Raw genomic sequence first — 24892 nt, 5'->3', positions numbered from 1 at the left:
TAAAAAAATTGTGATATTGTAGGGTACAAGGCCCACATTCGATAGTTTTTATGAAAAATATAATCCTTAAGTGTATATGAAGCATTCCCAAACCTAAAAAAAAAAAAAAAAAAATACAGTGACGCTGGGGCAGGGAAGTCACCCATCTCCAGGTCTTCCTCCTCCTGCTTGTGGTTCTACTGTTGGAGCTGGTCCCAATGTTCTTAGCCATTCTGTTGGTCTGGCTCCCGCCATTCTCCAGGTCTTTCTGGTCCTCCTTCTCCTGGTCTGCTGCTATACCCCTCTGGTTCTCCTGCTCCTCCCACCTACCCTCCACTTCAGCCTGCTTGTTGTTGTTCTCCCCATCCTATGCGTTCACCCAACTGAAGTCAGCCAGTTATGACCTCTAAGCAGGGCCGGGACGCCTCAGCAAAACATGCGTTAAGAAATGGATACCACCAGTGAGGCATTCTGAAAGTGGTCATCCTTTCATTTGTGGGTGTCCATCAAAAACCATCTACCTTCCACTGTCAGCAGCATAACATGGCTTAACACACACTTGGCATACCATGTGCTGTGCCTGTGGAAGTGGGATGCAGATATGAAATAAGCATGTGTCCGCAAAATTTCCCCTAGAAACAACAAGCATTTGCAATTCAATAGGTCTCGCATTTAGGTGAGTTTGAGCTATTGGCATTGTAAATGACAATGCCTTTAATGTATGGTTTGGTTTTTAAAACATAAATAAAACGCATTGTCGTTTACAATGCCAATTGCTTAAATTTGTGTAAATGCGAGACCTATTGCATTACAAAAGCTTGTTGTTACTGGGGGACAGTTTTGCAGCAGTGCTGCTATATCGCCACCCTGTAACAACAAGGCAAGACCTATTTGATTTGTTAATGCCATTTTGAATGTGCATTTGTTTAAAGCAAAACATTTATCCAAAACCAGGATTGCCTGGGATTACAGTACAGTCTGTTGAAATGACGCTGAAGAGATGCGGTGGAGTTGCTTCCTTATATAAAGGCAGTGTAACATGGAATTCCGCCAAGCAGCAAACAGTGTTTTTCTTATGTCCCATTTGCTGCCCTGTGGTAATAAATGTCTGAATATGCGTTTATTGGCACACTTGCAATAAGTAACGTGATATTGGCCCACGTTTATTTTCCCTGACATGGAATAGCTGGTAATATAAGTTCATCTCTAACTTTGTAGGCTGACGTTGGAGCAAATGTTTGCTTTCGTTTGCCAACACTCTGTGTTTGAGACATCATAAAATATGTGGCAGCCTCCTTCTGACCGACTGCCTCAAAGAGGTGCAAATAGATCTCTACTCACAGTGAGTAAAGCGAGGGACCAATCAGTGTCCTGGGTGTGAGTCAACTGAGTCCTATCAGATGCCATGGTGCAACCAATGGTCTCTTAGGGTACAGACAATGAGGCGTGAGGCCTTCGTCTCCAGGTTGTGTACACATTAGAACAAACCCTAAAAAGTGAACATCGAATAGCAGAGGCACCCAAGGCGAGACTAGAACAGGCCCAAAAAGAAACAAATATACAAAATCATTTACTTCTGAAAAACACCCAAGCATCCAAGGCAGATGTGAGAAATAGCAGATCTGCTAAGAGCCCAGCTGTATGAGGTCATAGTGTTAAGTTTTGTAAATTATCCAACCAACATTTACCATATTCATACCAGGCCTTCAGAGGCATTCATGAGAACTTGATGGAGAAAGAACATTTCTCTAGTGGTCATCTAACATACACAAATTCTGTTTTCAGAAAATATATATAGTGAGTTAATCCGACCTCCCGAACACAGACCAACTTGGCGAGGGGCAAATCTGTCAAAAAGCATTCACAAACAATTCGGTTTTTTTTAAACTCCTTATAACAGTTATAACAATCCCCTATTAGGAGACGGTGCGTATAAAGCACACCAAAATGTAATATTTTGAACCTGCATTGGAATATGTATGCAGCATTGCTAAGAGAGGTGTCCAGTGCAGCGAGGGAGTCAGAAAGGAACATGCCATGCCACCTGCCATCCGAAGCAGTCCCCAGCTCCCTGCCTCGGAGAGCAGGACAAAGCGCTCCTTGATCACAATTATGACATGGCCGCGTTCATCCCAAATACAGGGCTGCCTTTCAGGCCTTTGTGGCGCAGCCGGCGCCACTGGCTGCTGGTCCCACTACATTCAAGTCGAAAACGGACAGTTTTCACACCATACAACTGGCAATGTTTTCTGATAATAACCTTCAACTTAATAAGATCAACGTGCTTAAGAAGGGCAAGCGAATGCAAGGTTTAGCCCAAACAAGGCTGAAAGAGGGCCTGGTGGTTTGGAAATCGAATTGTGAACATCAGCATTCCGGCTAACTGTGACACTGAGCAATGCGTGCGGTCTAGGAGGCAGAGAAAATGCAGCGCTTGTGCTCTGCAAGAAGCGCGTGTAATCACTACTGGGGAAGAGGGGGTGCAGTCTGCCAGTCTGCCATTCATGTTCTCAAATAACGTATTTTAGGCTGAACGGCTTGCCGCCATTAACCCGTGCGAGGTCGGAGCGGCGCATTCTGTCACCTCGTCGTTGAAGGCAGTGGGACACTTCGTGGGCAGAGCCCAGCCACAAACCCGGCAACTCTTGCAGCTCGCCGGATCGGCAGCGCTGCACGTATAGCGCTTCTCCGTGCAAACCCTGCACTGCACTACAATGTAAGTGTGAACTGGCCGGCAATAACTAGCCTTCCAAGCAAGAACAGACCCATTCCACGTGACCTGCGAATGTCGTGCCCCGTGTTCCGGGCCCTCGTCTTATGCCTCTCCAGCCACTGGTGCCCTTACTATTACCAGTCGGGTGTACATGCCATTGGAACGTGCACTCATCATGTCCGGTGCACCTGCCTTGCTCATTACCCTTCTGTGTGCTAAGTGTGGTCAATAACCTGCCTTCTGTGCATGCAAGTCAATCACTCGCCTCTGCCAGTGTGAGTGTTCTCACCTGCTCTGTCCTTGGTTTCCATGCATTTCTTGGTCTCGTCCCATCTAGTTCCTCTAAACTAGCCCATGTGCTGTACCCTGTTTTGTCCATTTCGGTTCCCCGTCCTTTGTACATGTGCTGTTTTTTTTCTATCGCTGCCTAGTGTACACATGATGCTGTCCACCTCTGATCAGGTGTTCATGTGCTGCCATGTTCTGTTCCTTCCAGAGCCTGTTCTGTGTACAGACACTGTCCATGCATTCTATGTACATGCATTGCCCACGCTGTGCCTTTAATCGGGTGCATGTTTGCTACCCCTGTCTTGCATACATGTGCTATTCATGTTTTCTCCATGGCCTCTCCGGTGTACATAAAGATACATGCTCTGTCACTGTCGCCTACACTGGTGCTAATCCATTTTCTGGGTCTGATACATGTATGCATGTGATGTCCGAATTCGCGCCATGCATCGTGCAGGTTAAGTGTACACATGCTGTCCATGTTCCACCTCACCCCTTTGCGTAGTGTGTCTCTGTCCAGCTGACCTGTAAGCATGTGAGATCCATGTCCACAACCAGTCATGTAAATCAGTATTTCATATAAACTATACGTTGCCTTGCCACATACCCTGTCTATGTTCTGCACCTGCCCAGTGTGCATGCGCTGCCCACTCTCTGCTCCTGGCTTTTAACGGTCCATTGTACAGATCACACGCGTGTGCCCTGTTCATAGTCTGGTAGTAAACGTGCTCTGTGCACCGGTACCCAGAGCTGCTTAGCTCCAACATGTCCGAGGCTGCAGAGTGTGTTACATTAACTGGATACACAAGAACAGCAAGAAGGCTTAACAAGGAGGTTTTGAATCATTTCAGCCCCAGTGCACTAACCGGCGTCACCAGAGAGTTCCCCTGCGCCTCTGTGGAGCGGCGCCTCCGGCACAAGGGCGGCATGAGCTGCGAGAATGAAACTTTGTGGGGGAAGCCGGTCACGTGCAGTGAAGGCCACATGTGCACAGCACTGGAGCACTACTGCATTGAGTTCTCGACCTGCTAAACTCGTCACTGAGTCCAGCACAAATGTGGCAATGGTCAGCAATAGGCGCACTAGCTGGCAGCCCACTGTGATGCCATGTGGTGCCCTGTTAAACACCGTGCGTGTGCTCAGTGGTGTCCCTTGGTGTGCCCCGCCACCTTCGCCCTGACAGTGGCATCCTCAGATAGAATGCCCCGGGTCTGCACAGACCTCCACATCCCCTAGTCCAATGGCCCATGTAGATCCTCCGCAGCACTCCTAGACATACTGCCCCGCGAACGCCCATGTCCGAGGGCTCGGAGCCACTCAGCTCGCAACGCAGGCTGCTCCCCTCCCAACCACAGGGCTGCACCACCCCATCGATGCGCAGCACCAGCTGCTGGTTCTCCTCCATCCTTAGGAGAGCAGCCACGGGGTACCCGAAAGCCACTTTCCGCCCGTGGCACGTCCGCTCTGTGTTATTTATTATTATTATTATTGTTTATGCGTTTTTCTATAGAGCGGTGACTTTACCCGAAGGTGTCGGAGCGCTTCACAATAGGAACAGAACTGATACACGAGAACATTACAACTGAGCACATTACAAAAGCAAACGGTAATGTACATGAGGCAAAAGGGACAATTGTGAGCAAACAAAATACAAGAGGAGCAAACTCTACAGCAGGGGGCTCTGGGAACAAGCCAGCGCTGAGGGGCGCTCAGACAATGGCGTGCTAGCAGGGCGGAGCCCCGGAGGCTGCCGAAGGGCAGGGGCTACGAATCCTGCGCAGCCGCCGTCCTGCCCCGCTCGTGCACCACAGCCGCCGCTCCCGAAGCAGAAAGTTAGCAGGCTGGAAGTTGTTAGCCTGTCCCTGGCCGCGTCGCCCCCGACCTCCCACCCATCGGGAGCAGAGGACCCGGCGCTCCAGATATGATGGTGAGCAGCGGCTATCGGAAGCAGGTGTGAGGGAGGCCCGCGGGTGCCCATGCCCTGTCAAACATTCCCGGCAAGCCGGCAACAATAGGTCTTTCGCTGACGCGAGACCTAAAAAGCGAAACAGATTTGCAAAGACATCAGCAGCAGTTTTGTACAAGGATGGCTTTATCTTTACTCTGCTACAGAGTGCAATACCAGTCAAAACATTTAGGAACCACAACATTTCTTACATATATTCCCACAGCAAGTTATTATGTTGGAGTATTCTTCGTTTCATGAGCACATAGTACATCTTTACAAAGATGTGACTTTATCATGGAATAGTAATATTATATGGTCAGTAAGTTTAAAATCTACATTGAAGATGGGCATTTTTTTGGGTTGAACCTGTGTGGAAAAATCAGTTACCGAATCACAACTTATTTATATTATTGCATTGGCTTTGTTAAGAAATGTCTCATGATTTTCAAGCTCATGGATTGGCAACTGCATTTCTCAAAGTTGGCAACTGTATTAAGAAAACAAGCATTTGCAATGCAACAGGTCTAGGCGAGTTTGAGCTATCGGCATTGTAAATGACAATGTCTTTTCATTTAAGTTTTGGTTTTTGAAGCATAAATAAAATGCATTGTCATTTACCATGCCAATAGCTCAAACTTGCGTAAATGCGAGAGCTATTGCATTGCAAATGCTTGCTATATACTTTTTAATATGGTATTATTTGGTATGCTAAAGCTGAAAGTGTGAGCAGATAATATAGCCAGCACAAAATATGATGAGACTGCGATGAATGGGGATTGAATTGACATATACGTAAGTCTGGTAAGTATTGCACGTAAAAAAGAAACACGCCTTTCAGCTAAATGAAAACTTAGAAACTGAATTACTGACACCACAGAGAGGTTAAACTACAAAAAGCAAGTGTTTTAAAAAAATGCCATAAAATGTAGTTTGTCTTTTAAAAAAGGTACAGACGTATAGCACTATGATTGTTTTGTGAACTGAACACACGGCGAGATGTTTGTGTGAGAGTCAAAACATGCTATTCAGACACAACAGAGGCATGGGTCGGTCGTCTTTATCGTTATCAAAAGGAAAACGTCCTGTTTATTCACAGTCTTGTGAAGAGCTGGTGCGTTCTCAAACAATAAGATATTTCTTACAGGCAGGTTCTTATGCCACTGAGGTGTGACAAGCTGATACAGTACATATAAAGGGGGTTTTAAAACAAAAAAGCAACTGGGATTGGGGGTGACACCCCTGAGCAGACACCTTGTTGTGGTCTTCAGCCAGGACAGGTAAAGGGGACTTTTAAGCACTGTGAAAAGGATCAGACGAGAACAAAAAAGGACAGAAGTCATGATCCACCTAGTGAGTGATGACGGGTTGCTGTTCTGCCTTCTGATTGTTGGGTTCGGGACGGGCTGGGCTCAGATCTTGTTTAGTTCTCATCAGAGCAGTTTTATTTAACACAAAACCGACCCGAGGGAGCGCTTTACACGAGCACCAGTTACATAACACTGGGACGCATTCATATTGTGAACAAGGGAAGGTGAAGCGATTTGCCAGGAATCGCAAGGAGCTGAGCCGACGCCGGGACTCGAGTCTGATTGCCTAGTTCCAAAGTCACCATCTCTGTAATGACCCATCCTATCCCAACCAATAACATTGAGGGCTTCGAGGCACTGAGTCTGAGCACAGGCAGCGCTCACCACAGCAAGAAAAACAAACCAGAGGGAGCGCTTTACACGAGCACCAGTTACATAACACTGGGACGCATTCATTCTGTGAACAAGGGAAGGTGAAGCGATTTGTCTGGAATCACAGGGTGCTGAGCCGATGCTGGTACTCGAGTCTGATTGCCTAGTTCCAAAATCAGCATCTCTGTAATGACCCATTCTCTCTCAGCCATAACATCGAGGACTTCTAGGCACTGAGTCTGAACACAGGCAGCGCTCACCACAGCAAGAGAAAACAGGTTTGAGCTAAATGAAACCAGCTGAGGAATAAAAGCACACTGACTCTCCTGACGTCCATACCTATGCCCCGCCTATGTCGGAAGAATGGGTTAAATGACATTAAAAACAGGCTCTCGCATTGCGCAAAGGCAGCCGCTTGTTTATAATTGCATGCAGCTGCCTTTGCCAAAGCCGAATTAGAACAAAAAAGTGCTGTCTTCCACCGCCAGGTGGACAGGGCCAAAAGCGGACAGGGTGGTAACCAGGAGGGACTAAAAACCCTCCTGGACAATCATAACACCCGGATTTGCACGATTGGTGACGCAAAATAACGCGCACCAATGCAAAACACGGGCGAAGGAGAAAGCGAGCTTTTGGAATCGTATAGATTCCAAGAAACCCTCGCAAGGCGAGAGCAGCAGATGCACGCTGCTAACGCCAGGCGGGAACTAAAAATTTCAATACATGGCTGGTGGGATTCCCTTTCTGTCAGCCCTGTACAATGTGAACCCTAGGGTTTGCTCATGAGCTGACAGTGAACCAGGAGCTGCAGAACAGCACAGAAAATAGGTTTTCACTTTTAGAAGTGCAATTAAAAGGAGTTAGAACACCAGCAGGGCTGCAGCCATATAGCATCAGGAGGGTGACTCCAAAGCAGCTTAGGTTGGATTGATGTAATGGCGGTTTCCAATCACAAGATTCAGATGCTGGATTATTTGATTAAAAAAAAAAGGCTTCCAGTTTTAACCTGAAGGGCGGCCGTGGAAGTGGGGCAGCTAGGACCTGTTTCAACCCTCCGTTTTTCAACTGTTAGTGCTCGGAGCTAGGAGCACCCACCCCACTGAAAAGCCTTTATCTAGAAGAAAGAAGAAAGCCAATTGGAAACCCACTTCTGCACTTTCCTTAAACGAACCCCTCTGTAGCATCTAGGAAGGAGAGTTAGGAACTCTATTTCACTGATATTACAGCAGAAAGGATGCCCAGCTACACTGAGACTGTATTTGATCTTCCATATCGAGACACCAATGCTCAGAAAAAGAATTTAGGGCCCCACTGCCACGTGCAAATTGCATGGAGTGAAACTCCTCATAAGAGATGAAGAAGCAGCATTTCCCTTGCAGAGTGGGCATGAAACACCTCAAGGAGCGACTTCTGGCAAGCCTGTCGATGTCAAAGAAAGCCCCTAGAAATTCTTTCACTAGTCCGTGTCAAAGCCACCTAGAAATTCTTTCACTAGTCACTGTCAAAGCCATGGAGAAATGCTCTGCTTTCAGACAGCCCTACTAAGCTTGCTTCATTTGAAATCTACTAAGAGGATGTTGTTCACACTAAAGGTAACAAGTTACTAACCTGTAACTTGGGTTCTCCAGTATTAGCATCTCTCCTAAATGCCCAGTAATCAAGTTTAACATAGCTGTGTGTACATATGCTCAATAACATTGACTAGTGCCTTGGAATACACACCACCAGTGAAATTTATCACATGAACCCAACTTTGGCAAATGAGCCATGACCTTGAGCAGAGGCCTCCATCTAACCTTTTTTCCAATTATTACGTTTTATTCAATTCCTAAGTGAGAATAATGCTTGAACTTATTTAAATTCGCCAGAGGACTGAAATCATAAAAGGGTGAAACCACTGAAAAGTATAATGCTTGTCTTGTAATACAAATGCACATTGTGAACCATGACAAAACAGAAGGCTTTTGGAATGTCCCTATGTTTGCTGATGTCTGGTTGGGTTATTAAACTTGCTGCAACATCACTTACTGCCAGGTTCCTTTAGGGAAAACATTCTTACTCACCACCTTTTTTTAAATGTTATTTTTTTAACAAAGAATTTGTTATGGCTGGTTCTCAGCAGAGCCACTATTGTGAATACCAGAGTGAAATTTTAGTTATTCACTGCTATGACGTAGCAACAGTGGGAAGCAAACTTGTTTCCACTGTTGCTGTAAGATGAAGGATTTCCATGCTGCTATGAGACGGTTTTCAGAGTCTTTCAGTGCAGCGCTGGATCTCTGCTCAAATGCAGAGCAGGGTACAGTCTTTGGGGGTCATGAATAACAAACAAATTACTTACCTTCAGCAATGCCTTATCTGGTAGAGACTATCTAGATGCAGATACCTTACCATAGAATCATCCCCAGGCATCACTCTAGATCTCGAACTTTTTCATGAGCAGTACCCCTGCGTGACAGTAGGTGGCGTTCTGCTTTGTGCGACATTCTTGGTGTCAACCACCCACAAATGACATGCGCTGTGCCCATAAAGGCGCCACCCCAGCGCGCTGTCAGTTCAATTTTGCAACTTTCCATGCCAGGAGTGCGACACCACGAAGAACAGTGACCGCCGGTGTGAAAAACCAGGGCCCTGAAAGGGGAACGGCCTTGACTCTAGAAATCTGTTCGCAGAGCAAGGAGGATGGGTGGGTGGGTTGGTAAGGATTCTGAGGATAGATCGAGTCTCTACCAGATAAAGCATTACCAAAGGTAAGTAATTTGTTCATCCGATAGCTACTTCTATCTGCAGATTCCTTACTTTAGAATAGCTACCCAAGCAATACCTACCCAAAGGTGGGTTTGCGGAACAATTTCAAACTAAAAAGTCCTGCAGGATTGAACAGACAAAGTGCCCATCTCTATTGATCTGACTGTCCTGCCAGTAGTGCTTGGAAAACGTGTGCAGAGATGCTCACGTCGCTGCCTGGCAGATGTCTAGGACCGGAACTGTATGCGAACGCAGTTGGTGCAGCCATGACTCTGGTGGAGTGAGCACGCAAATCCTCAAGGCTTTGCTATATGCCCAATGCGCAGCAGATTTTAGTGCTGAGCATGATTCATCAGGCGGTGGTCCGTTTCTGCACAACCTACCCTTTCTTGGCCCTGACATACCGCATGAGTTAATCATCCACCCAGAACGGTTTTATGTGGTCAAGGTAGAAAGACAACACTCTTTTTAGGTCCAGCCAGCTGGCGTCTCTCCCCTTCCTTAGAGGGATGAGGTGGAGCATGAAAGGTAGACAAATTGATGGACCGGCCTACGTGGAACAGGGTGAGTACCTTTCGCAAGAAGGAAACTAGAGTCCAACGGACCAGTTTGTCAGGGAAAAAGGAGATGCAGGGAGGCTGAGAGGACAGTGCCTGTAACTCACTGACTCTCCAGGCAAATGTAATTGCCCCTAGAAAGGGCATCCTGATGGCGAGGAGCCTAGGAGGACAAGAATGAAGCGGCTCAAATGGAGTGCACATTAATAAAGTATTGAGGCATAACAAAGGGAGCTGGGGTAAACGCACTGTAGACCTAAGGCACACATTTACAATATGGGACTTGAAGAGAGAGGGCTAATCAGGCAGTCACAAAAAGCTGAAGATGTCAGATAAATAACCCTTCAAAGTGCCCAATGCAGAGCCCTGTTGGACTAGAGTAAGGATAAACAAAGTAACCTGGAAAAAGGGAGCAGATAAGGGACAAGGTTGACTCACTGTCGTGGCATAAGAAGTTCTCGGGGAAAACGGGCCCCCGCCCAGCCCACTAGTGTAGCCAATGCGTTCCCTGCAAAACCCCAGCAGCCCTTTCGGGCAGCACAGGGGAATGAGTTCCCGGGTAAGAATAGAGGGGGCGGCGGGGAAAGGAAGGGTGTGTGTTGGGACTTTAATAAGCGCTCCTGTACGAGGCCGGCCGGTACATGTAGATTCAGACATGCCTGCGCAATTTGCGGTCATACCTCCCATCCCGAAACAACATGCAGATCGAGAAATGGTAATCAAAGTCAGAGAGGGGCGAAGAAACCAGAATGTTGTAGAAAGCACGGTTGGCCCCTCCCCCATTAATGTCCTGGCAATGATCCCATGGTTGAACAGATACCCAGACCACGCAGCGGCTGCTCTACTACAGGAAGGTTTCTCCCAAGGTTTCCGGATCCCGGCAGGGAGATACACAGGCAGCGCTCATTGTAGGAATCAGTTATCGGTACAGCATAACGCTGCAGTAGTGATGGCTAAGATTGAAAAGGAGCTGTCCATGGGCAGGATAGCTTGGCCATTCCTGGAAGTGCCAGTGCCCAACTTTGTGTGTTCACCATTGGGTGTAGTCCCCAAGAAAGAAAAGGGCGAGTTTAGACTGATTCACAACTTATCGGCACCAAGAGGGGCATCCTTGAATGATGCTATAGATGAGGGTATTTGTAGTGTGAAGTACGCTTCGTTTGACCAAGCAGTGGAGCTATTGCGGGGGTTGGGGCGAGGCACTCTAATGGCTAAATCGGACATTGAATCTGTCTTTCGTCTATTACCGGTGCATCCTTTGGACCACCACCTCCTTGGTTTCGCCTTTGAAGGCAAATTTTACATAGATAAATGCATGCCTATGGGTTGTTCGATTTCATGTGCATACTTTGAGACTTTTAGCTCCTTTTTAGAGTGGGTCGTGAGACAGTCCACGGGCCACAAACAGGTCATGCATTATTTGGACGACTTCCTTTTCCTGGGAGCGGCGGGGACTCGGGAGTGTGCCTGGGCATTGCAGGAATTTTGCATGCTCATGCGGGCTTTCGGGGTTCCGCTAGCGCCTGGGAAGACGGTTTTCCCGTCCACCTGTTTGGAATTTCTGGGTATCGAAATTGACTCATTGGAAGGGTGCTTCAGGTTACCCAAAGACAAAGTGTTTACGTTTAAGGCGGCCCTGCGCCAGTGCCTACTCAAAGACAAGGTTACCTTACAGCAGCTACAGGAGACGGTGGGTCAACTGAACTTTGCATTGCGGGTCACCCCAATGGCACGCCCCTTCTCCCGGTCTATTGCACAAGCCATGAAAGGATTGAAAGAGAAACATCACCACACTAGGTTGTCATCCGAGGTTCGCCAGGATATAAGGATATGGACGGCATTCCTGGAGGACTTTAATGGCAGGATAGTGTGGCCCGGCCCCCCCACGACGTCAGCAGAGTTGGGTTTATGGACGGACGCTGCTGGTAGCGTGGGCTTTGGCGCCATCCTGGGGACCAAGTGGGTCGCCCTGAGATGGCCCGAGGAGTGGGGGGCGTGGGGTCTGACCACCAACATCGGATTCCTGGAACTATTCCCGATATGGGTGGCATTGATGGTTTGGCCGGAGCACCTTAGCAATCAGTCGGTGGTGTTCTGGTCGGATAACATGAGCGTGGTAGAATGCATTAACCAACAAGCGGCACGGTGTCCATTCATACTGCGCTTGGTAAAGGAGATTGTGCTACACTGTTTGAAATGGAATGTGATTTTCAGAGCCAAACATGTGCCAGGCGTTTTCAATAATGCAGCTGACGCCCTTTCTCGCTTTAAAATGCAGGTATTCAGGGAGCAGCTTCCAGCAGCAGGCCCCTCGCCAGCCCCTTTTCCGGTTGCTCTCTGGCGGATTGGTGCCCCAGACTACCAATCCTCGTGGCATCTAGCTTAGCCCCCAGGACCAAGACAGCATACGAAGGGGCGTTCTTGTCTTACAGTACTTTCTTAGGGCACAAGTGGGAGGCTAGCTGGGCGCAGGAGGACAGCTTTGTGGCATACCTAGAGTTGATGCACAGGGAAGGGCGCTCAGTGGCAGCTGCGAATAGGCACAGGGCAGCAGTCTCCTTCTTCGCGCAAGCCAAGGGCATGAGGGACCCTACGAACACGTTTGTAGTGCGCAAGGCGTTGAGGGGCTGGCGTCGCATACAGGGACACTCGACAGATGCGAAAAAGCTGATTGGGCTGGTAAGGCTCACAGCCCTATTGTTGGCACTCCAGGGCGTCTGTAGCTCAACATGGGAGGTGCTGCTTTTCAAAGCTGCGTTCACACTAGCGTTCTATGGAGCTCTAAGAATAGGCGAGCTGGTAGCAGCATCAAAGGGTGACAAACTGGGCGGCCTTCAAGTGGCCTGTGTGGTGATCCAGGAAGATACAATGTGGGTGACAATTCAAAGATCGAAAACCGACCAGGAGGGACGGGGGGGGATACCATAGTGCTCCACCGGGCTCGGACCAACCCTTGTTGCCCGGTCTCGCATGTCGAGGCTTTTAGAAGGCAGCGGGAGGGTACGCTGGGGGGGCACTATTGTGTCACATGGATGGTACACCATTGACCAGGTATCAGTTTAGGAGAGTCCTGGAGCTGGCGGTCGCAAAAGCATGCCTGGATCCCATGGAATTTGGTACCCATTCTTTCAGAATTGGGGCAGCAACTGAGGCAGTTGTAAGGGGACTCCCAGTCGAAAATGTTAAAAGGATTGGGAGATGGTCGTCTGAATGTTACAAACGTTATGTATGTATTGACATGTTGAGACATGGCAAGATGACTCATGCTTGGTATTTTCTGGTTTTGCAATTTCTCGAACCTGTCACGCGGGGGAGGAACTCGCCGAATGTCGGCAAGAAACAACGGCTTCGCAACACAAGCAACAAGAAGATCAACGGACATTGGAGACTTGGATTGTGGGCCACTCTTATGTGCGGCGCGCAAAAAATGTGTTTCTTTCAGGTGAAAGGAGGAGAAGGGCTGAGGAAAAGGGGTTCTCCGTTTCCTTCTTTGGGAGGGGAGGCTTAGGCATCAGACAGTTCAAAGACTACTTTCTGGAACTATTATCTCAGCAACCTGCTCCCCCATCAGTGGTGATACTTCATCTGGGGGAGAACGATTTGGCCAATCTAGGGAGGCGCATCCTGATAGAAGAAATCATCTCCACTGCGGGGTGGGTGTCCAGTACATGCGCAGGTTGAACGGTAGTTTGGTCGCAACTTATTCCTCGGTGGCAGTGGCGAGGGGGGACTCGGTCAAGGCGCTGAATCACTCGGTAAAGAGGATCAACACACAGTTGGACAAATTATTTTGAGCCCCCGGTTGCAGACGATTCCTCACGGGTGTATTTGGGGGGAGCATTTCTACCTGCGGGAGGGGGTGCACTTGACTGAGGCTGGGAATGTCCTGTGGTCGAATAACATATTAGCATGGCTAGAGGGATTTGTGAGGTGAATATGACCTTTCTTAGGATTAGGAAGGGGGGAGGCCAGATCGTCGGGTAACCATGCTGGCCTGTGGCGGTAAGGTCATGACCGGTGAGCAGCTATTTTAAGGTCTGAGGGGGCGGCATCATCCTTTGGAGGTGTCCGCCCAGGGGGAGGAGGGGTCACTGGCCCCTCCTAGAACTTCAGGGGCAGCTGGTGACGCAAGTTAAGGCCCTCCTTCAGTGGTTAAATGGAGTTCATGGGGTGGACCGAGTAATTAACAGGCTCGGCTGCATGAGTGGACCGAGTAATTAATGGGCTCGTCTGCATGGGTGGACCGAGTAATTAACGGGCTCGGCTGCACGGGTGGACCGGGTAATTAACGGGCCCGGCTGCGCATGCGCAGCTGCGGTAAGGGCGCAGCTTGTAAGACCTGACACCGGTTAGCGACCTTGCCATATGGCCATAAATATTAGAATGCAAAAATTTCAGATGAGGATGTTAGATTCGGTTAGGAAACTAGCTGTATTAGAATCTTGTTAAGGTTAGCCGATCACACTAGTCGATATGATTGTATCTAAATGTTCCTGAATATTTTTGCATAAAAAATTGTATATTTTGTTTAACAATTTTATTATTTTGTATCTTAATAAATACGGCCGGGGGGGTCTTGCGATCCCCCGCCTTCCAAAGACAAATCATGTTCTGTGTCAATGTGTTCTGGGTTGATGTGGGTACACAGGGAGTGGGGCGGTAGCCGTCACTGACCATGTGAAAAGGGGGGGCCCTCGGCCCCCCCGCCCACATGGCGGTGCGGCGATCCCCTCTCCTCTTGCCTTCCGGTGGTGGGGGGCGGGCGTGATCTCCCGGCGTCCAATGATTACGCGGGAGGTGTGCGCCACACCACCGGTCGGCCGGCGCCCAATCCCTGACCCGGAAGGCGTGGTGCAGACTTCGGGGTCGTAGGGGCGGGCGGTGAGGGGAGGGGGTGGCCCGCCCTCTCCCCGCGTCCCCAGGAATAAAGGAGGGGGGAGCGCTCAGGTGGCCCTTCTTGTTGTTTTCTAAGGACTGCCTGCCCCACTGCTGCATCAGCTTCTGCGTCCATATCTAGGTAATAATGCTTCATGAACTTATGCCTGCTCCTCCAGGTGGCTGCACGGCAGATGTCTCTCAAAGGCACCGTAGCCTTGAGTGCTGCAATTGAAGCCATGCCCCTGACAGAATGAGCCCTCATTCTACCCTAAAGAGAAAGCTGGACTTTGGCATGACACAAAGCAATACAGGCTTGGAGCCAACGAGCTAGCCCCTGTTTGGACATGGCGTGACCTTTTTCATGGTTGAGCAAATTATACAACTAACTGGTCTGATGTGTCCTTGGCTATATAGAACTTCAGACATCTGCACAAATCTAACATGTAGTGATCTTTCTGCTGGTAAGGATGGATTGGGAAAGAAAGATCTAAGAATTACAGGCTCATTCAAATGGAAGTCAGGAATTAATTTAGGGTTGGTTCCTATTATCACGTTCTCCCTAGTGAGCAGGAGAAAGGGTTCTCTAATGGTGAATTCCTGAATCTCTCTCACTATCCTAGAGGATGTCAGAGTCAAGAGTAGCGCTGTCTTCCATGAAACAAATTTGAAGTCTGCTCTATGTAAAGGAAAAGGGGGAAAGGCTTGGGAAAATATCTGGGGCCAACAGATCGAAAAAGCTTTGTCAATCATCCCTGGATGCCAAACCCTGCTTGCGAAGCTTGGCCATATTTTGATATTCGGAGTGTCAAACAGATTGATTGTTGGGTGACCCAACTGATTAAAGATGAAATCTACCTGTTTCTGTTCGAATTCCCACTTGCAACAATCTGTCATTTTCTGGCTGAGCGCATCAGTCTGATCGTTCTGCCAGATGTTCTACAGCAATGCCTATTCTATGAGAAATGGCCCAGTTCCACAGCAGCTGTATTTCTTCTCAAGGAATACTGGACAGTATTCTTTGCTTGGTTATTTAGAACATGGATGTTGTGTTTTCTGTTCTGCTTTAGGAAGGAATACTTGTAAACCTAGTCTTCTGGCGTGGAGTTCCAACACATTGAGGTGCAGCTTATTTTCTGAATCCTGCCAAAGACCTCGGGTTAAAAGCTCTTGCAGGTTACCTCCTCAATTGTCCATGGATGCATCTTTGGTGAGTAATAACCTCTGTGTCATTGGCAGGAAAGAAAGACACGAGTTTAGGTTTGCTGAACTCCTCCGCCCCATTAGAGCTGGTTTCAAGTGCCTTGTGATACAGACCATTTATTTATGTGGTCAAGCAGGTGTGTGGGGCATGGGAGTGAACGGTCAAGATAGTGCTGAAGAGAGCTCCCTTTGTGCCAGATATGAGCATTTGGGCACTGCACACGTTTAAACGTATTGAACGATCTATGTCCACAAATAAATGGCAGAATGGCGGTTGTCATATTCTGAGAGACTTATACCCAATTGACAGGTTTATCACCCTTGCAGACGCCACGGATATGTTCCAACTCGGAACTTGAGAATTCCTTCAATTTGCCAGAATAGCAGCTACTGCACGCTAAATTTGGCAGTCTTTTCCTGAGATCCCGCAGACCTCTCACACTGTGGAAACTATGTTATGCTATGGAGGAAGTAGGCAGCAGATCTCCCATATCTACAGGGCATTGAAGGGGGATGCTTCTCTGGCTGAGCTTTCAGAAAAGCACAAATGGCAAAAGATTCTGAAGGCACCCCTTTCGACGAAAGGTTGGGAAGGAACACACGAGGGTGTGAAATCCACACCCACCAACATGCGGCTAAAACTTCTTCAATACAATGCGATACATCAAGTATACCTTTCCTGCAGTAGGTTATATGCTATTTACCCACCGCGCTCCTCTGGGTGCCCCGATGTGGAGGACGGGAAGCAGATTTCTTACGTATGATTTGGGGGTGCCCGAACATAGATGAATACTGGCAGACAGCTCCTGCGTTACTGGGCACGGCCTCGGGACGAACAATCCCCAGGGAAGTGTGTCCTCGTCTGTTGGGACATATTGCCATTAGGAAAAAGAAGAAGTTGAGTTGGAAATGTCTTATCCTGGGGCTGGAATTGTCAAAACTTAGAATTGCTATGGGGTGGCTGTTACACCGAAAATCACTGACTGGTTGAAAGATATGGCTGAGTGGGCAAATACTGAGGAGAGCCACATGTGCAAGACGTGCAGGGACAATAAACTGGCAGATGACTTAAGGGCCTGGGCAGAGATGCTCTATGCGTTGGTGGCTCCTTCAGATGACTTGCCCCCTCAGGAATGTGAGAGGCTTCGGGTTCTTTCAAATGAGGTGGATGTGCTACTAAACATACAGTGATGTTTCAGGCCTATGGCCTCTTTGCATTATATACTATCTGTTGTGTATTTTTACACTGTATACTGCTATTTTAATTTACCAGGGATTCCCAGCCTGACGACGGGAAATAATTCAAGCATGTAAATATATAAAAGACCCAATGTTGGAGAACTATAATTCTATACGTTCTTTGACAGGACAATGTCTCTTTCTACAAAAAAAGGATCCGCTAAGGAGTAGCAAATCGAATAGTTTAACTTTAGGAAATTGAACTCAATATTTTCCAACAGAATCTGGATACCATTTGACACAACATTAATATAATGCACATATTCAAAACCTTTAAAACATTTCTGTTATTATAATATGATGGTTCAGAAATAGGTGTTTAATACCTGAATTTGTTTTTGTGTCTCATGATGTCGGTTTAGAAGATGTTCGTTCTGACTTGTATCATGTTCAATGGAGTGTAAACGCTGCTGAAAAGTTGATAATTGGGCCATTTTGTTTTCAACTTCATTTTCCAAATGACTGCACAAAAACATACATAATAGTCATGTTAAACTGGATTCAAGCTCCACAATAGTCAAATTAAAATATTTAAGTATTATCTACACATATGCTTCATAACTGTCATTTGTAAATGTGGATACATGCATCTGAAAGGGTCTATATATTAGCTGAGGTAGAGGTTTCTAAGAATTCCCAGTTTTGAAAAGTGAAGGTATTTAGATATAGGGGTATGCGATTTTCCCATGTTCAAACACTGCTGTTAAATGTAATGCAGGCTCGAGAGGACATTATATAGCTAATATAACGCAAGCTGGAGAGGACATTATATAGCTATTGTGAGAAATTGGGCTCTTAGTTGCAAAGGAGGAGTTGATAAAATCTAGTTTGCAGCGTGAACATTATCGGCGCCATCTTGTCCCTTTTCTAGGCCCATACGTGTGAGTAAGCGGCAGCCATCTTGAGTACCATGACCTCTCTGCCCATTGCTGATCGCCAGCACGTCTCTCTGACCTCGCAAGTATCCCCCGCGCACTGACAGCCCCCGCACTCACATGCCCGGGCCATAAACCACCCCTTCAGCGCGGCCCTGCCTCGGAGCCACATCCTGTGCCAAACCAACACCTCCCACCATCCCTTTCATGACCACGGATCCTTTGATAACCCCCTTCCTCCGTGCCCGATTGTCCGAACTGATCCCAGGCCATCACCTAGCCCTGCGGATGTAGTTTATTGCTCCTTACTGTAAAAACTCACCCCTCTTCAAAGGAGCTAAGATCAAATGTCTCCACCCCATGAGATCCGATCGATCGCACACATTCCGGGAACCGGCGGAATGTCCAGCTGCGCGATAGTCATCACCTACTGAAATTGGGGTGGGGACTTCTACTGTAGATATGTGTGGGAACGGGCCTGAAGCGGGGATTCCGAGGATGTCTTTCCTTACATCAAAGGATTGGCAAGAATGTGCCATATGTAATAAACTGCAATAAAAGTCATAAACCTGTGTATAAGAGGCCAGGCCTCGGAGATGCAGTTAGAGCACCTCGAGACGATACCCTGTTTGTCTGATCTGACGTGTTCTGCTCCGACGGAATTAAACCTTGTTTCCTGCTTTCCAGTTTCCAGCGCCTGCCTCTTTATTTGATAATCCTCGAGTGGTATGAGAGGCGACTAACGCCGAGCAGTGTTTAAAAGGTTGTCTATAGGAACTGCTTTTTTCCACCGAGTCCTTCACAAGTAACAGGTCCATAACTTTTTCTTCACTGGGAACCAACTATCACATTGTAGCACCTGACTTTTTCAGGGCAGCGAGGCAGAGCAGTCAAAGGCCTACTCAGGGGAGGTGGTGCGGGCTATAACCCCAGCTCCAGGGTACGCAGCAACAACACTCAATAAATCACTGCCCAGTGAGTGCTATATAAAAAAAATTAAAAAAGGATAAGTACTTTATTACCTACACACATTACTAAATAGTATGCATTAATATACAGGTATTTTTAAACAGGCAACTGGAAATACCTTTGGCAACACCAGCAGGGCAAGTGAATCCTCAGCAAGCCATAACCATAATTCAAAGCATTCTAACAGATAGGCAAATACACAACATAATGCTGTGTAAGTATCACAACTGTAAAAATGGAGATTTGGCATTTAAACTAGTCACATAAATAACATCCTCGGATGGTACAATTGTTCAATGACATTAATTAATATGTATTATGAGCCTCTTAATGTAATCATATTCATTATGATTTTACAAAAATTACAGGGTAATATATTTATATAAAGGTGCTTTCAGTCAGCTCGCCTCGTCCATTGATCTGCTGTTGTGTCACTCAGATTTTCATTCTGCCCATAACAGCATACAACATGGGGCAATTGGTCAGCCCACTTCAACCGTTGGCTGACTTAACTGTGAGTTAGGGAACGAGGCACTATCACAAGGAGCACATCCTCACACAAGGTTGCTTCCTTCAGTGCCAGGGACTACCATGGTAATGAGTGTTTTTTGAGTCAACAAAACATTTAGCCACTGTTTTGTTTTCACTGAGGAGGGCCTGGCAGCTTCCCCAACTATATAGTTTTGCAAAAACCAAAAGGCTGGTGGCCAACACCACATCGATTGGCTTTGCCAATGCTCGTTCTCTCTTTACCTTGCTGCCACTCCAGCTTCAGGACCAAACAACAGGGATCAGTACACTCCAGAGACTCTATGCAAAACCACAAGTTCCAGGAGTGCTTTAAAACATTAAAGGTGACTCCTTGGGCATTAATATAAGTCCTGGCAGACCTTGGGCAACCTTTGGGCAAAACATATAAGGGAGGTGCATATCCTTTGGCAGCACCCCCAAACACTTTACAACCAAGATTGGTGGTGCCCTTAACCCTCCGCGGGGCAAACTGAAAAAAAAAATATGTAGATGTCGAGCCCTTACGACTACTTTTGGGGTGCTCCAGTGGCTGTGACTATTAGATGAGGGGCTTTGCTGCATTACAAATGCTTTTTTGTTTACTTTGGAGGCTAACAAGGTGACTTGTGCCACATTCTTCTTTAAAAAAAGCCAGTTGCCCCCTTCAAGGGGATGGGGTGGGGTGGCAGGGGGGACCTGGTTTGTTGATATTCCCAGGAGCAACACAGGGGGCAGTTGGAGTCAAAACCCTTCAGTCCAGACACAGACTAAGACAAGTCGTGCGGAAGGCGAAGGTGGATTGGGTAGAGACGTTTCCAGAGATGCTACTGGTGCAGAAGATGAACACCAATCTCATGAGGCAAACCAATCTAGCCCCTGAAAGGGAGGGAAGGGCTCGACATTAAATACTTTGGGGCCGTCACGTTATGCAAAGAGCCTGGCGGGCACAATATGACTCTGGTGCCAAGTTGACCTACAAAACGGTGGTTAAGGCCTATCACCGGGACATCCGTATGGAAAAAAAAGCCTACCTAGCCAGGAGAATTGATGCGGCTTCCAACTCCTGCAAGGAGATTTTCTCCATTGTGAGAGAATTCACCTCACCTTGGTCTAACACCTCGGACCAAAAACCATCTGGTACCTGGGCCACGGACCTTGCGGACTTTTTTACGAGTAAGATCCAACGCATTCAGGAGTCATTCTTGGCACCAGTGTATGCGGGCCAGACTGAACCTGACACATCCACACCGCCACAGGTCGGGCCAGGGGCGACGTTGAGCGTGTTTCCTTCTATCTCTGCTCCGGTCTCCCTGGCTCTCATGGGCAACTTAAAATCGGGTTCTCCCCTCGACCCTTGCCCCGCAAAATTTCTGGCGAAAGTTGCGGAGGTGATTAACCCGTTGGCTAATCCGCTCTTAAATCTTTCGCTGAGGCTTGGTGTGGTCCCGCAGGCCTGGAAGCAGGCAATGGTGATTCCATTGCTTAAAAAGCCTGGTTTAGATCCGAAGGCCCCGGTTAATTATAGGCCAATCTCCCTGCTGCCGGCCCTCACGAAGATTCTGGAAAAACACGTCCAGGGCGTGCTTTCCAACTTTCTTGAATCTAATGAGATCCTGCACGCCACCCAATCGGGCTTTCGTCCCCATCTTAGTACTGAGACTGCGCTCCTGGAGGTTTCGGAAACCATTAAAGGGGTTCTGGACTCTGGGGGCAAAGTCATGCTGGTGATGTTAGATCTGTCGGCGGCGTTCGACACCGTTCCCCATCATGGTCCTCTCGACAGACTTTTCGAGATAGGCATACGGGGGACGGTGTTCGACTGGTTTTCTTCTTTTCTTGCCGGCCGCCGGCAGTCGATCTGGGCCCCACCGGATTCCGCCGTGATGCCGCCTCTGGGAGTCGGGGTCCCTCAGGGCTCTATCTTGAGCCCGACCCTCTTTAACATCATTATGACCCCCTTGGCGGCACTGGTGGAGTCGCATGGTGCCCAGATCGTATCCTATGCGGATGACACCCAGCTCCTCTTCTCTTGTAAGAGAGGAGGCGACTTTGAAGGGGAGAGCATTCGGGATTGCCTTGGGGCTGTTTTCCACTGGTTCCATCTAAACAGCCTTAAGTGCAACTCCGACAAGTCCGAAGTTCTGTTCTTTGGGTGCGACACAGAACCGGACTGGCAGACCTGGTGGCCACGGGATATGTTCCCTCCGTCCTGCTCCTCCCAGGTTGCTAAGAATCTGGGGGTGAAGATGGATAACAGGCTCACCTTGAAATCCCAGATCTTGGGGGTGTCGGGCGTTTGCTTTGGCATCCTCAGGATGCTGCGGAGGTTTCTTCCTCTGTTATCCGTGGAACACAGGACGCTTACTGTCCAGGCTCTGATTGGGTCCAGGTTGGATTATTCCAACGCTCTCTACCTGGGCCTTCCAGAGTACTTGTTGCAGCGGCTTCAAGTGGTGCAGAATGCCGCTGCAAGGGCAATCTTTGGCCTCAGTAGGCGCTCTAGGACCTCTGGCTTGCTGGCAACTCTACACTGGCTTCCTATCCGCAAGAGGATTGCCTTCAAGGCGCTGACCTTGACCTACAAAGCTCTCCATAAGGAGGGAGCCAAGTACCTCCAAAAGAGACTGGTCTTTTACCACCCGACCAGGTCTCTGAGGTCGGAAGCCCTGCACCTTGCTGTTGTCCCCCGGGTCAAGAAAGCGCGCCTCGGGGGCCGCTCTTTTGGACTGCTGGCTTCTCAGCTGTGGAACTCTTTACCTCTGACCCTGCGGGGAGCCACCAGCCTACTGGCTTTTAGGAAAGGCCTTAAAACTTGGCTGTTTACTCAGTAGCCTGTCCTCCTTGAATATTTGCTCCACTCTTCCGTTAGTTTTTTCTGATGTTATGTTTTTTATGTTGCAGCATTGTCTCTTTCTCCGCTAAAGCGCCGGGACACTCTTTTTGAGTAGCCGCGCGCTATAGAAATAATTAAATAACATAACATAACATAACATAACATAACATGCTTAGTTGATGAAAATGTGCAGGATACTTATACAACATGAATTCAGGCTTTGGCACAGAGACAAACGATCTTCCCTAGCATTTGCTGCATTGTTATTTTTGTTTCTTTCTTGGGTCATTTTGCTCTATGGGTGACAGGAGATTGGAGAGTGAGACACTCGGAGGTACAAGATTTCACTTATCATTCTTAAGCCCATAGATCCAGTTTCAATATGGATTACTTCTTTGTCCCTGCCCGGAACTTGGAGGGGGTGACTGGAGTTCGAATACTACCGCAAGAGCTTGCAGACCACTACTCCTGTGGAGCTCGCATTGGGGATGCCATAATGGGTGAGGGGTGGCCATTGGAGCTTGCACTCTTGGTGGATACTTGATGATAAATTTGGGGATTTTATGAGAAATGAGATTGATGAGTAGTTGAATTCAACTCCCAATATTTTATACATTGTCTTCTGGGAGGTACTGAAGTCAATATTACAAGGTAGAAGTATCCCACACCTTTCAGGTAGGAAGAATGATAAGAGATAGGCATACAGTTGATTTAGAGCAGCAAATTGCCCAGATAGAACAGCAATACTAAAATTTTCCAGGTGAGGAAATTGGGCGTAGGCGGGATATAGCCAGAGCAACCCTGAAACAAAGTTTGATAGATGCTGTAAGGGCTACCTGGAGAGCTAAGCAGCACAGGATTTACAAACAGGAGAACAAGAGAGGGAAATTGATTTATTGGCTTGACAATAATGAACTAGTGTCTAGGTTTGTCTCCAAGGTCTATGATTCAGACAGCCGACTTGTGCACCGATCACAGAAGATAGCAGAACATATGCAAGTTATTACGAGTCACTCAATGAATCTAGACCGCCAGGGAAATTATAACATCAACATCTAATTGCCAATGATTTAATCATCCCAATGTTACTTGACTCCAACAAAGCAGAGCTGAATCGTCTTTCCTTGGAGGAGGAGTTGAAGGAGGCCGTACATGGAATGCCCACGGGGAAAAAGCCAGGGCCCAATGGCTTCCCATTACAATTTGTAAAAACCCATGCCTACCGGCTGTGTTCAAGGGACTCTTACTAAGGAGTTGGCCAGGGATCTATGTGGCGCCACTATGAAGGTTCTCTACAAGCCTTACAAACGGTCTGCAGAAGTGTACCGCAGAGGACTATCTCTTTAATTAAGGTGGAGGTGAAAATTGTGGCTAAGGCACTTGCAAACTGGCTGATGAAAGTGGAAAGCTCTTTGATACAAAAGGACCAAAACAGATTTTTGTCCCACTCAGGGGCTAAACATTGCATTCATCAGTTACAGGCAATAGTGGCACAATTAGCATAACCGACGAGATAACAGCCTTTGGTTTAGTAGATTTTGAGAATGCCTTCAACTCGGTGGAGTGACCATTCCTTTACCAAGTACTAGAATACATGAACTTTGATCATTACTTTTTAATTCGTTAATAGGGTGATGCCCGAACTTTCTGGTTGGAAAGGGGCACCTGTCAGGGATGTAGTTTCTCAGCCTTTCTATTCCATGACAATAGAATCCATGGCGGTAAGGATAAGTAGAAATGCAAGGGTGTGGGTACTCGTATGGGATGGAGGGCTTGAAGATCAGCTTTTCCTATACGTGAATGACATGCTATTGCTCATACAGAAGCCAGATCTTATTCTTGTGCACATTTTAAAGATCTATGCTGGGGCATTAGGGTTAACTGGTTCAAACCTCCGGTGGTTCTGCTAGTTGGGGAAATGGATACAGACATGGCAAATGTCCCCAACATCAAGGTTACGCTGGAGAACATCCGGTATTTAAGTCTGACTATAACAAGAGATCAGCCGGGGAGTGGGAACTTAATGAGGTCACATGGACCAAAACAGTTAAAGACCATATTGCAGGAAGCTGCCTCTTTATATAGTATACCAAAAAGAGGTATGCTGTGTAAAGAGTCCAGGTATCCCTTATGAGTGGACATGGGCTTGTTCAACCAATCCCAAGGTGCTCTATCTAAATGAGTGTGGTCTAGCAGCCTTAGGCTTATCAGAGAGGAGTGTTACACATTTGTTAAAAAGGAGATCCACACCAATTTAGACAAATATCTTGAATTTTTATATATATTTTTAAACCAAGAACTTCGTAAATAGGTACGTGCTTTTTTAAATACATTTTTACAGATTTAGCAATGTTAACAGTGCCTTTTTACACGTACTGCTTTACTATAGGAGAAAGAACATTCACTGCATACATATACTTGCAATCCTTTTCGGTAGGACCCCTTTTGGTTGTGAGGTGGTAGAGGGACAAGGATC

General features: G+C 47.5%; 1 protein-coding gene across 2 annotated transcripts in view; it reads right to left on the bottom strand.

The window, feature by feature from the left end:
- Positions 1 to 24892, bottom strand: part of SMC6 (structural maintenance of chromosomes 6) — a 602788-nt gene that overhangs the window by 267885 nt on the left and 310011 nt on the right. For both annotated transcript variants that reach the window (XM_086926302.1, XM_086926303.1), the window contains exon 18: positions 17556 to 17691. In XM_086926302.1, the coding sequence (XP_086782428.1) occupies positions 17556 to 17691 (136 nt within the window). The remainder of the gene's footprint in view (positions 1 to 17555; positions 17692 to 24892) is intronic.

This window comes from Lissotriton vulgaris, chromosome 6 (genome assembly GCF_964263255.1).
Source record: "Lissotriton vulgaris chromosome 6, aLisVul1.2, whole genome shotgun sequence".
Lineage (NCBI taxonomy): Eukaryota > Metazoa > Chordata > Amphibia > Caudata > Salamandridae > Lissotriton > Lissotriton vulgaris.
Note: the sequence above shows the minus strand (reverse complement) of the source record. Positions and strands in the feature narration are given on the sequence as shown.